Below are 12,997 nucleotides of genomic sequence, written 5' to 3' on the forward strand. Positions count from 1 at the left end.
AACTGCCCACAGTATGGAAATTCACAAATGCAGTGCAACTCCTTCATCTTTATTAAACATGTATCTGGCAGAAACAATAAGGATATACAAACTAGACACTAACTGTTCTCAGGGAGACAAAAAGATTCCGAGAGTCTCTATACTAACAGGTCTTCCAGTATTAATAACCCCTTAACTTAAATTTTCCCTTTTCCTTCCCATGAACCAGCTCCAACTATACAGATTTCTACAGTTTCATATATTATCCTTATTCTGTGGCTTTGCACTTGAAATATTTACAAAAATACTTACGAACTGAAGCTTGTTATAGATATAGGCACAAATGTAAAAGGTAAGTAAACAGGACTGATATGCTCTTTAAGGGAATAGAAGTCCCTGCTAATCTAAAACAACCCTCCCTGCTACCCATGCTTCTCCATGTCCCCCAAGCTGCTTAAAAGGCACAAGGCTGCATTCATCAAGATGATTGCCCATCTCCGAGAGAAGATGTGAGCAAATAACTGCCATTTTGCTGGCAAACGGTGAGAGGCTGTCAGGGAATTCACTGTGATCAAGGAAAAGGGCTCAGAGCACATGACAAGGAGGCCCCTTGAGAGCTTGTGATACACACCAGTCACAGCCATTCTCAGACCTTTTCTATAGTATTACCACCATGGGGTTGGTGCATACGGCAGATGGTACTTTTCTGGTCAACTACAGGAAGAGAAGATGGGTTGTAGGTCAGTGATTATCAATTTCATGTCAGTGCTCTTTATTTTGGAACACAACCCTTACCCTGCTTTATTGATAAGACATCACAAATTTTGAGAGTCTTAAAAGACTTAAGAGTCAGTATTTAAAAGAAGAGAGGGGGTTTCAACTCATTGTAACACAATAAATATTATACTTCTAACTGGCAAGAAAAGAGGTATCTTAATGATTTTAAATCAATGTACTCACCACTTTTTTAGCATCTATATTTTGTGACTCACTTGATTTCTGCTTTCCAAGGTTTTTCATGTAACTATGAACTTCTGAATCAAAACATTCAGCTCCATAAAATGCACTGCTCCAACCAGGACTACAGCTATGAAAGTCAGGTAGATTGGGAGAGACAAGGTAGCTGTTTCCAGCTATCTTCATTATGGTCTCTTCCTCTGGCTCTGGATTTTCTTCTGTAAAGCCTGGACCAACACAGCAGCCATTGCTTTGTAAACATTGCCCCTTTTTTTGTATAGGGATAGTATTTTGCAGCCTCAATTCTTTTTTGAAATTATCCAAAGGTGACTCATCAAAATCCATTTCATCTAATGACGTATTTATCATTGGCTCAGCTTTCTCATCAGAGGTCGCTTCTCCTTCTCCTAAAGAGGGTGTATGGGGAGGGGGGAAGAAACAAAGCTGTCATGCATGCTTTGTCGAACTTAAACACTACGCATACTACATACAGTGATGAGACTACCTATGCCCTCTAACAGTAGTGTTAGATGCTTATTTTGGCTCTGTGCTTCTTCTCAACTACATATTTTAAAATGATAAAGGTTAAAGACATTTCAGAACTATTAAGCTTTGGTCAACGCATTTATGAAAATTACAAAATATGTTCTGTGCATAAACAAGTATTTAAACAAAGCACAGTACAGAAGCTTTAAAACAAAAGTTAAATACACCAGACCAGTGCACACATTAGTAAAAAGCTTAGCTTGAGGTTTTTTCAATCCAGAAGTCTCGAAGCTTTTATTCCATACATAGAGGACAAGAATACTTGATACAGCCAAAGAAGACACAGATGTTAAACTTTCTACTCCTACAGGACTCACTCCCTTGAGCTATGATGGGACTTCTTTGCAGTTATAACGGCTGCTACCAACCTTGAGGGACTGAGGCGACAGTCAAAGGTTGGGACGATGCTGACAGAAACCTTTACGCCTGCCAGAAGCCTCCCTTTTCACTGGAGCAACCCTCCAGGGCTTAGATATGCCACCTTGGAGTCAAACGGACTTAAATTACTGGTGTAAAGAAATCACATACCTCATGGGAATGTCTGCCTCTACATTTGCAACCATTCTGAGCCAAAACGGAAAATTGTAACAGAACGACAGCAGTCAAGTGCAAACTTAGCAATTTATGTTTTGCCATAAAGTTAACAATGTGAGGGTATAAGACATTCTGTAAAGAACAGACGCTTTAACTTTGCTCAAAACAGAAAAGTAACCACATTTAAATGCTGAAACTTGGCTGAACTGTCTTGGAAAAAAGAAAAAGTACTAATACATCAGGAACCAAATACAACCTGTCCATGAATACACCAAGCCTAGAAAGGGTCATGGTTTTGTTATAATAATGGGATTTACCAGCCTCAGCTCAGTTTTGAGTTCCATTACTGAAAGGTGGAATATTTTGTAAACCTTCAATCACAAAATATGCCAGGAAAAATGCAAAACCCACACTGAAGAAGTACAAATAAATGATCTACAAATATAGCTTCAATGACGGCCCTGAATGGTGTCCTGTAACCAAATTTATGATCAAAAGGCAAAACTGTCTTGATTAACAAATCATTTGACCCACTATTCATTTCGCTATCTTTAAAAAGGCACTCAGCATATAGAATAGGGAAGTGGTGGACTTCCTTGGAGAGAGGTAAAGACTATTCTTTTTTACCTATTTGTGAAAACCCTTTTGACAAATAGTTAAAAGTACCCATTTAAATCCAAATACAATTCAGTTTCTAGATTTCTGTACAATTCCCTTCCCCAGAATTTGTAAATAATTTCACTGACAATACCATTTTTATTTGAATACATTTTATTTATTTTATTGCCCAGTTTTGTTTTAATTTTGATAAGTGAACAAAGAAGGATCTGATCTGTTGCACAGTCATCCTTCAATCAATCCTCAACTTCTTCAGTAATACCTAAGGAGTCATAAGCATTTTCTAAAGCTCTCCCCTCTGCCTAGCTAAGCTTGCTATGTTGCATGGAGCTGACTCAGCATGACTGTTCCCCTTCCCCCTCCCTACTTTAAAGCATGCCACTGGATGAACACAAGAAAACCACACGTAGCAGTTAGGATTTTGGGAGTTTTTTAACAGACACATCTGTGTAAATAAAAGTAAGTAAAAGTAAATGAAACGGGCATCCCACTCAATGATATCTGGTCATATGTAAGCTTCATACGAAAGAGAACAGGTCCCCAAGGCATTGATAATGTTCAGATTCACTGATAATGTTCGTAAGTGCTAAGGTGAGTGTTTCCCTGAAGACACACTCGAAGTGTTAATGTCCCAAAACTTGTGTCTCTGATAGATTCCTAGCACACACAAAGATCTAGAAACATGAAGTCCCTTCTCACCCTCTGTCTGATCACTGCTTTCCAAAAAGCTATCGGATTTCTTCAGATCTTGGAATACTGTGCCATGCTTCAAATCTTCTGCCGCAGTTATGCTGAAAATACAAGAAGATTAGGAAAAAATATTTCATAGAGTTCTATATTTACGTCAGTAAAATGAGATCTCGCAAATGACTCTACCATGTATGGAAGGGTTTCAGCATTTATCTGCCTCCTGAAGTTTGCATGTTCAGCTTCAGTTGTTGTTTTACAAGAAAAAAAGTGTTCAAATGGACATTAAAGCACACTGAATAAGATAGAGATTTTTTCTTTACAGCATTTGGCAAAATTCCAGCAGAAGGATCAGAACACATACAAACAGAAAGCATAGCTCTAGGCGTAACGTAGACTGCAAATTACTGCAATGGGTTTTCACTCAGGATTCAACCTCTGGATAACAGTCTGACTCTAAGTCATCCTTAATAAGAATAATAATAATTTTAAGTCAAAGAAGGTGACAATTAAAGACGGCTATATTCTTTGTCTAAAGAATGTTGAGGAAGCAGTGTCTCAGAGATATTCTGAGGCAGTTCTTGTGTGTGATCTGAAAGCTAGACCTATATTTTTATGCTGGATAATAAATGATTTCCTTTTCACTTCTGCTTTCAAAAATTTTACTTTGTAACAAAAATTCATATAGAGGATGACCTCTTCATGTATCTCAGTAATTCAGTCGCAGCAGCTGCTACTAATTCTGATTCTCCTACTCTAACATTCAACCCCGGGGAATTAAAAGCCTAACCTCCAACCAGTTTTCAATGGCTCCTTAAAAACCCAAACCCAAATGGGAAATAGGCCAGCATGTCAGGACCTGAAATCCGGAGGTCATAGTCTTCTCTCTGAAAATTGCTGCAGGGATAATACATCTTTTAACACTAAAGTTTTTCTACTCTATCTACCAAGCCTCTTTGTCAAAAATTCCAATTTGTAGTTCTAGACCACGACAAAGAAAATGTACATAACTTCCACATATAAATGGATTACTGTTTACAATAGAACAGTAAGAAGGTTTTATAAGTATGCTGCATTTGGAGGCTGCAATAAAACAAAAACGTTTTTTATTATTTTTCAGGTAGAAAAATGAAGTATTAAAAATGAGAAAGTAAGCTGGTGTTTTCTCATTTAACAGGCTACCTACCACAGATTGCCAGGAGGAACACTGAGTCTAACTAAATCAGTTAGGTAAAATATTTCTAGCAAAGCTAAATTAATCCCCTTGTTCTTAAGTGTGAATAGAACAAAAGGATATATGAAGAACTAAACTCCAATAGAATAAGCAAACAGAACAGTAAGAACAATATATTCTACTTCTGATTGAACAGCCTTTTTCTAACAAGACTATGAAGCTCTCCATCAGTGGTTGAAAACAATATAGATCAGAATTAGGTCTCCATTATTCAGCTATCCTAAGATGGAGTTACAGACAAGCTTAACAGAAAACATTTTCTGCTAAGCCATTAAGCACTATTTGCTACGGCAAAGGCCATGAAATGTCTGAAAGACTGGGAAATTATCAGCTGGCAGGAAGCAAGTAAAGATACCTGAAGAGAAGCAGCATATTCTTTCTGCTTCTAGGAAGTAAGGAGAAAAGCATTAAATTGAACTGTAAGAAGGAAATAGCTCAAAAACACCTACCATAAATGTGAAGGTCTTTCTCCATTTACTACCTGATAGAGATTCTCCAGTAATTTTTCATCCCAGTAGAGGTCACAAAACTTCTCACAAATTTTAGCAGAGAACATACCAAACTTAATTTCCTTTAAGTTTAAAATGAAGTTACCTTGTTTAAAAAAAGAACAAACAAACAAACAAAAAAGAGACAGGAAAAAGACATTGCAAACAATATCCTTACACATCAATGATAATTATATACAGAAGAAAACATAAATACCCATCTCAAAAACTTCAACTCCATTTTCTAGATAGCCATCAAATGCAAATTCCTCTTGTATAAGATGAACCACTTTCTGTAGTAAAGTGTCACTTGTGCTGTTCTGCTGGGGCAGGACTTCTACATCAAAGTGATGAGAATTGTCTTGATTCACTGAGGTACATGGTGTGTGTTCTTGTTCAGTGAAGATACTGTCTACGCTGGTAGCACACTCAATTTCTTGGCAGTTGTTTTGAATAACTGGTTTACTTTTATCAGACTTGTTCTGTGCACTAGTAGTCTCATAGGTTTGCACTTTACAAAGGGAGGCATCATTTTCTGCTTGCGTGCTAATTTTATAACTTGCAATAGCACTTGAAAGTAGCACTGGCAAACTATGATAGCAATCATAAGCAATTCTTGGACGAAGAGGTTTATTTGGTATTTGCTCTGATACAGCTAAATGTACTGGCACAAACGTCAAAACTCTTTTCTCTGAGTCCTGTTTGAGAATGATGTTATTTATATGAAGAAAATTAGGAGAGGTAGGGCAAGCTAGGGAGCTTGTAGGAACTTCAGAACAAATGCTCTTTTCCTGTAGAATATGTGAGGAATCAGATGGTGATGGTAACGAAACTGCAGAAGTAAGTGCATTGCCTGACTTCTGTTCTTCTGAAGATATCTGGGATGAGTGGCCTGGAACTTGTAAATCACACTCAGGTATTTCAGGTGCAGTTTCAACATCATCAGTGTCCTCAGTGCCATAGCTCTTAGAGCCGTCTATATATTCTGATTTGTTGTGGTTGATGTGTTTTTCTTTTCTTGTTTCTTTCTTGACTTGCTCAGAAACTGGTGTGTGAACCTCTCTGAAAGGGAACAAAGAATGTTTTTTTTGAGGACAATTCCTGTAGATTTAACAATGAAGCCTTAAGTTTAATTTATTCTGCTTTAGGATATACTAACCTTGTTACATTTGCATTTTGTTGCAGAATAATAGGCTTAAAGTGAGTTGCAGGAGAGGTGAATGCAACAGGCAACGTAGCTTTCTCACAATTTAGAGGAATCTGGCATGGTACCGGTCCTTTAACTGCTACAAGTTTACTTTCACTGGTAACAGGCACAAATCCTAAGAAACACAAAAAGATGAACAATATGTAGAATATAAACACAAGGTAAATAGCAATCAATTTAGATAGAAAAAATAATTGTGTTCCTGACGGAGATAATCTTACATGGAGAACTGATGTAGAGAATATTAAAACAAAGTAAACACGTCAAAGAGTCTGACTGCTTACCTAGACTTGACTCTGAAGGGTCCATTTCATGGTTTTCTTTTTTAAATTCAAAAGCAACATGGTCTTGAGAAGAGATTACTTCTTCCTCAACAGCCTAACAATAAAAATTGAAGTCCAAACTGAATTTATTAGCATTTTATTTTTAAAAATTGTGCTCAGCACATTAAACAAAAAAAACCACCACCAAAAAAAAAACCCAAAACCCAACCAAACAACCAACCACCCCATATAAACCTAGAGTTTTAGAATTCTCAATTTCTGTAACCTGTAAAGGAGCAAGCTTACTTGCTGAGGCGGAGAACTAAAACAAATGACACAAAACTAAGGATCGCTAGAACTGTTTGGAAACCTTGATAACCCTCTGTTTCAAATCAGAACTTTTAGGTAATCTAAGTTTTGAACTAAGTCAGTTCCATGGATTGACTGAAAGCTGCGTCAGCTGCATATTAACATCTTCTGTTCTGACAAGATGCGTGGTAAATGAAGGACAGACTATTAAACTCAGTCACTGGTTCTTCCTATTTCTGAGCTGTCACTCATGCAGATTGTGGGGTGAGGGCACCAAAATCTGGGGAGTGACCACGCCAACAGCAAGAACTAGAAAAAAGCAATACTTAAAAACTACTTGAAATTAAAAAAGAAAAAAAAACAAGAGAGAACAAATTGAACTGTACTTGAAGGGGCCAAAAATCTTACTGGAATACAGTTTACAGAATTAATTGAAAAAACATAGAGAATTAAAAAAGATGGCACTCTTACCTTAAAGACAGATTTATTCAAAAATGCCAAAATGGTTTTGCTGTTTATACCTTGTTCAAGTAAATAACAATTGCATGTCTGAAAAAAAGGATCATTATTTTCAGTCAGTAAGTAAGTTTTCAATCTAGGGAGGTATTCTTAGACAAGGACATAAGTCAAGATAGTCAATTAGAAGTAGCCTAAGATTAGGAAGTCTTATGAACCTGTTCCGAGAACTGTATTGACAATTTCAATATAATTTAAAAACACACCCTTCTGCATCCCTAGGGACCTAACTTTAAAAACAGCCCCCACGGTGACTGGTTATCATTTAATTAGATATCAGCCTATTACCAAAAATAAATTAGTAGTTTAGTATTCAAATCACTAAACTGAGACTTCAGACACAACTAAATTTCACAGAAAATTGCTTAAATCTAGTAACCTTAATTGCATCAGCTAGAGAAGGTCTTTCTTCAGGGTTTTTTCTTGCCATATCCAGAAGAAGTTTTTTTAATTTTCTTGGCAATGCTAGTTTGTGACTCGGTGGAACACTGTATTTTGCAGCCATCCACAGAACTGCAGCAACACCATAAATGCAGACCTATTGGTAGAACGTAAGAGACAGGAAAGACATAAACAGACCAGAACAAGCTTCCACTTCAAAATGAATTCCAGTAAATTATCCAAAAATTCCCCTTATTCCCCACATAAAAATAATGACTAGAGCTTCCGAAGTACAGACCACATTTGGCTTCTGAAGATGCTGACGAAAATCCTAGCCCGTTTAAGAAAACTAGCTGTTATGCATGCAGGGCCAATAATGGTAGCTAATTTTCTACTGTTGGAGCAACAGACAATTTGTCTTATTCTTTGTCTAGGAAAATTGTTCAGGAAAAAGGTGTTTTTAGAACCATTTTGAAGAATTCCTTTCTCATGTAAAAACTTAGATTGCTGCAAGCCTTAGAGTTCTATCATAAAACCTGGCTAGCCGCAATTTACTCAAAAAAGGTCATGATAATTCAGGAAGTAAACGGCACACAGTAATTACAAGCTAGCCAGTAAGAGTCATATTTTACAGAGAAGATTACACTGATAAGAAGAATGAGGTGCTGTATATTTATTTTAGCAATTATTGTGCTACCTGCAGCTAGACCAATTGAAATTGCCATGATGAGGGACCTTGAAAAGTACTTGATCTTCACAAGCTTTCTTGTTTTATTTGAAGAATTACAATTTTCAGACAGAGCCAGATTTATTCTACTTAATGCTTGGTTTACATATGTTAGAATGTACTACAAACGCAATTCTGACAAAGTTAAAGCACCATGCTTCTTCACATTGCCTCTGAAAGCTATTAAAAAGGCTGAAGGGACAGAAACCTAAGCACAGTACTAAATAAAGCAGTCCTACAAAACAATGTTTCCTAGCACTCCTCTGAGCAAAGTGAACAGCAATGAACACAACGTAAACAAGCAAGTTCACTATAAAGAAAATAACCTGTGAACCATTTGATAACTGTTGAACAAAAGCTACTAATAGGTACAGAAATAGTTGAAAGAGGAGAAAGCAGCTCTACCGAAACAAAAAATTTTCTTCCCCTTAGTCTTGGAATTCCAAGAGGTCAATAAGGTGACAATTTTAACCTCGATTTATTTATTTGTGAAAAACTTGCCTTCCAATCCAGCATATCCTTCAAAAAAGTTCCTTTAACTGAGGTAGTACAGTTATTGTAACTGGCACTACACAGTCCTGACCGCCATAGATAATTCTAACTAAATGTTCATTACAACCAAGAAGTTACACAAATATCAGGGAAAAAAAAGAAAAAACCAGGTCAGCTTGTTCTATATATAATGTTGTAAAAAAAAAAAAAACCACAGAAAAAAGATTACTTCATATTTTCTGAAGAAAACGAATAAAGCATAAAGACTTCAGTATAATTAATTTCTACTCTTTGGTGAAACTGCTGTATTGTATTTCAGGGTTAGTTTAAGCTTCTGAAGCCTTTGAAAAACCTGCATGTTGGATCAAAGCAGCTTAAGAGTGAGCAACTTTAAAGATATACAAACATTTTCCAGTTACAGATAATTTTACAGAAAGTCAAACTCTGTCTTTAGTAGATTTTTAATAAAGTTGTTTTTCTTTTCCTGGTTCATGACTATTATGTCTAATTTTAAAGTGCTCATGGGGGAAGGTACATATTAGCTAACCTCTTTTCTTATTACATAATAGAAAGGTACCGTAAATTCTGTTTTGCTGATTCTTACGATCACTGTGGTACAGTTTGCAATTCAGATGCAGCTGCAGTGGAGACAAATATTCACCTGCTATTATTAATTTTTTTATCATCTTTGGTCTCAGAGCTCCTTATGGTTTATACCTATAGCAAAAAGCTCTAGGAAAACTGTATCGTTAAGAGACATAATTCATAGTGTTCCCATAGTAAAAGTATGCCGATAGTGATTTTTATCCAATCTGCCAAATGAGATTAATCTTTGGTCTAAAATACTGATCTTAGTGTGACCTCCAGAATGTGAAAACCTGACTTTCAAGTCTGTCTTTCTGCTAACAAACTGAAAAAAATTAAAACTTATGGAAAACCATTGAACAACAGATTTTTGGCAGTTACTCCAATTTTGGAAGGCAAAATTATTTTTTTTAGAAGCAACTAATTTTCTGGGAGATCAATATATAAAAAACCACAGATAACCAAGAAACATTGGGAGGAATGAGAATTATTATCAGAATCTTAGAAGAGTTTAGCTTTTTTCTTCAAGCAGCAGAGGAATACAACCGTCCTTTGATAAAATGCATAGCAACCTACATAACCTACCACATTACCTTCTCAGTATCCACATGCTCCTCTTCAATTTCAGGAGCTAAATAAAATACATCACAAGATTCTAAATGAGAAAAAGAAAGCAGAAACAAAAGGTAAGATATTTTCTTTCTTCTCTACTCCCCTCCAGAAGAAATAAAAGCGGAGTATGCAATGTATTAGTTTACCTTCAGCTTTTGGAGCAGCAAAGAGGATACTTCCATGACAGTCAATCAGCACAGAGTCCAAACATAAGACCACTGCAAAACAAGCCACAAAAAGGTGAGGCATAATAAATATCTGTCTTTTAACTATTTGAAATGAACAAAAATTAATGAAATAATTTTAAAAATCATTTCCAATGCCAGCAATTACCCTACAATAAATGATGCTTTAAATAACTCTAAGGGTAGAACCGACACCACCCAATAAAGAGACAGTAGATGAGTAATCACCCAAAGCAGTTCCTGCAGAAAAACGACAAGAAAGTAAACCAAAACAGAATCACAATAAATAAAAGGGCTTAGAATATTGAAAGTTTATTCTCTTTAACACCTAGCATTGAAAAGGAAGGCCAAGAAAGGTACAGAATGAAAAAAGAAATACAACAGCTATATGTACTCTGGTCTTCTCACAAGGTACCAATAAAAGCCAGTCAATTTATCTTTAATCTCTCTTCTCTCCTCTCCTCCAATCCCACCAAAATACAGGGTCATTATCTGCAGGCAGCTGAGACACACGTGGCCAGATCCAGAACTCCTCTAGGAGGAACAGGCTGGAGAGTCCAGTTTTGTACAGTTATAATCACACACTCTCCCACTGAAGAAGTGTTATATAGATTGGTATTTGCAAGACCCTGAAGTTTTCCATAGTTTGGAAACAAACAACTGACTTCTAAAACTATTTTAGAAGATCTGAGGTCATGAGACCACGTTATATAAATTCAATGATGAAAAACTTGTAGTAAGACTGTCTGTCTGTTTGGTATCTTCAAAGCACACTGTAACTTAACATGTTCCCATATAATAAGCCAACTGGCTAGCAATATAGTTCTGCCTTTATAGACTACCATCAAATATGCTGTTTTCTTATTAAAAACAGTGTACTAGGAGAACAGATTCTTACATTAAATTAAGAGGTTAAAAGATTAAATTTATTATGCAATAAAATATTAAAGAGGTCTAAGAGTAAAACAGTTTTTAATTTAATAATAAATAATAAATTGAAGAGGTCTAAGGGGAAAAAATAAGGTAAGAAAAAAAGAAAATAATCCTTTTGCTTTTGTAGTTACCTGTACAAAACATATCTAAAGCCATTACATTGTTCACTATACTTAATGTAAATAAAGGTTTGCCTACAACCTTCAATAATATTTAAGCTGGACCTCAAGTTAAGCTGTCTTGAAAAGCAAAGCTTTCCCGAACGGGAACCTTTACTAGTTATTTCTGCAGAGGCAGTCCCTAGAGTCTTTGCTTCTCAAGAGTTAACGCCTCTGGCCCAGAGCCTGCAATACAGTTCACGCAAACCAGACCTCAAGGAGTTCAGTACAACATAAGAATTCTCACCTGGGTTCTCTAAAGCACTTGTGAACAACACGTAAGCGACTTCCTCTGATAAGAGGAGAGGAAATAAGCGAAGTCTCAACGGAGTGTACAACAACTTTTGTAGCAGGATTGAACGAAAAGAAAAAATATACATGAAGAGGCTAGCTTTGGGGTATGCTTTCTTACCCAGATAACTCCTGCTTAGGATAATGAAAAAAGTATAATCAAGGAAGGATTTGGAGGAAAAGGCTGTCTAAGCGAATGAAAAATAAATAATCCAGCTTGTTTCATATTTCATATTTTTAACTACAACTTATCAGCTACCAGTCTTACTCTACCAGTGTTAAGACAAAGGAAATTTTAACAAACACTTTATATGATATCAGCTTCACCTTTAAGAAGTTAATATTATTCAAAAGGAATGCTGAGAGAACTTGGAGTGTGTGTGTGGGCACTGAAGTAGTAACATCACTGCAAGTCATTCCACAATACACAATTACTCTCAGAACAGGAAGAGAATCCTCTGGCAGAAATATTCTAGGTCTGAAAACAATAATCAACTTCAAGGTAGCTTTATTTGTCAAATATGGAATTTTAAGTAGCATGCCTTCCATTTAGGGGTTTGTTATCATCATGTTCACTTTTACAGGGTACATTGGTTCAGATCACAACTCAGTCTTTAGTACTTTGAAGACTTAGGTGTTCTGGGCACATTAAGTATAGTAAAAGAGGTTGGCTAGGCACATTAAATTAGAATCTGAGCCATTATGTGCAGTTATTTGAACCCTTCACAAAGATTAGGAACAAGCTATGAGGCTGAAATAATCCTTCTGTTGCAAAGTATATCAAATACTTAGTTTTAAGGGTAATCTTGCTTAAACTTCTCAAATCTCCATTTATAGCTGATTTGCTTTTGCCACGGTTTAACCCCAGTCGGCAACGAAGTACCACACACCTGCTTGCTCACTCCTCCCTCACACCCCATGGTGGGATGGGGAGAGAATAGGAAAAAAAAAAGTAAAATCCCCAGGTTGAGTTAAAGACAGTTTAATAGGAGAGCAAAGGAAGAGAGAATATAATAACAACAACAACAGAATATACAAAACATGTGATGCACAATGCAATTGCTCACCACCTGCTGACCGATGCCCAGCGTGTCCCCAAGCAGCGATCGCTGACCCAGCCAGCTCCCCCCGGTTTATATCCTGAGCATGACGCCATACGGTGTGGAATATCCCTTTGCTCAGTCTGGGTCAGCTGCCCTGGCTGTGCCCCCTCCCAGCCTCTTCTGCACCCGGCACAGTATGGGGAGCTGAAAAGTCCCTGACTAGCACAAGCTAGTCTACCTGCTACAACTAGC

General features: G+C 36.6%; 1 protein-coding gene across 1 annotated transcript in view; it reads right to left on the minus strand.

The window, feature by feature from the left end:
- KNDC1 (kinase non-catalytic C-lobe domain containing 1) overlaps window positions 1-12,997 on the minus strand; it is a 66,407-nt gene that overhangs the window by 15,367 nt on the left and 38,043 nt on the right. The window contains exons 8-17 of the mRNA XM_075107400.1: window positions 10,282-10,353; window positions 10,117-10,178; window positions 7,718-7,876; window positions 7,294-7,371; window positions 6,535-6,628; window positions 6,203-6,365; window positions 5,261-6,105; window positions 5,005-5,149; window positions 3,334-3,425; window positions 940-1,343 (exon numbers count right to left, since the gene is read on the minus strand). Of these exons, the coding sequence (XP_074963501.1) occupies window positions 940-1,343; window positions 3,334-3,425; window positions 5,005-5,149; window positions 5,261-6,105; window positions 6,203-6,365; window positions 6,535-6,628; window positions 7,294-7,371; window positions 7,718-7,876; window positions 10,117-10,178; window positions 10,282-10,353 (2,114 nt within the window). The remainder of the gene's footprint in view (window positions 1-939; window positions 1,344-3,333; window positions 3,426-5,004; window positions 5,150-5,260; window positions 6,106-6,202; window positions 6,366-6,534; window positions 6,629-7,293; window positions 7,372-7,717; window positions 7,877-10,116; window positions 10,179-10,281; window positions 10,354-12,997) is intronic.

This window comes from Phalacrocorax aristotelis, chromosome 12 (assembly GCF_949628215.1).
Source record: "Phalacrocorax aristotelis chromosome 12, bGulAri2.1, whole genome shotgun sequence".
In the NCBI taxonomy this organism is placed as follows: Eukaryota; Metazoa; Chordata; class Aves; order Suliformes; family Phalacrocoracidae; genus Phalacrocorax; species Phalacrocorax aristotelis.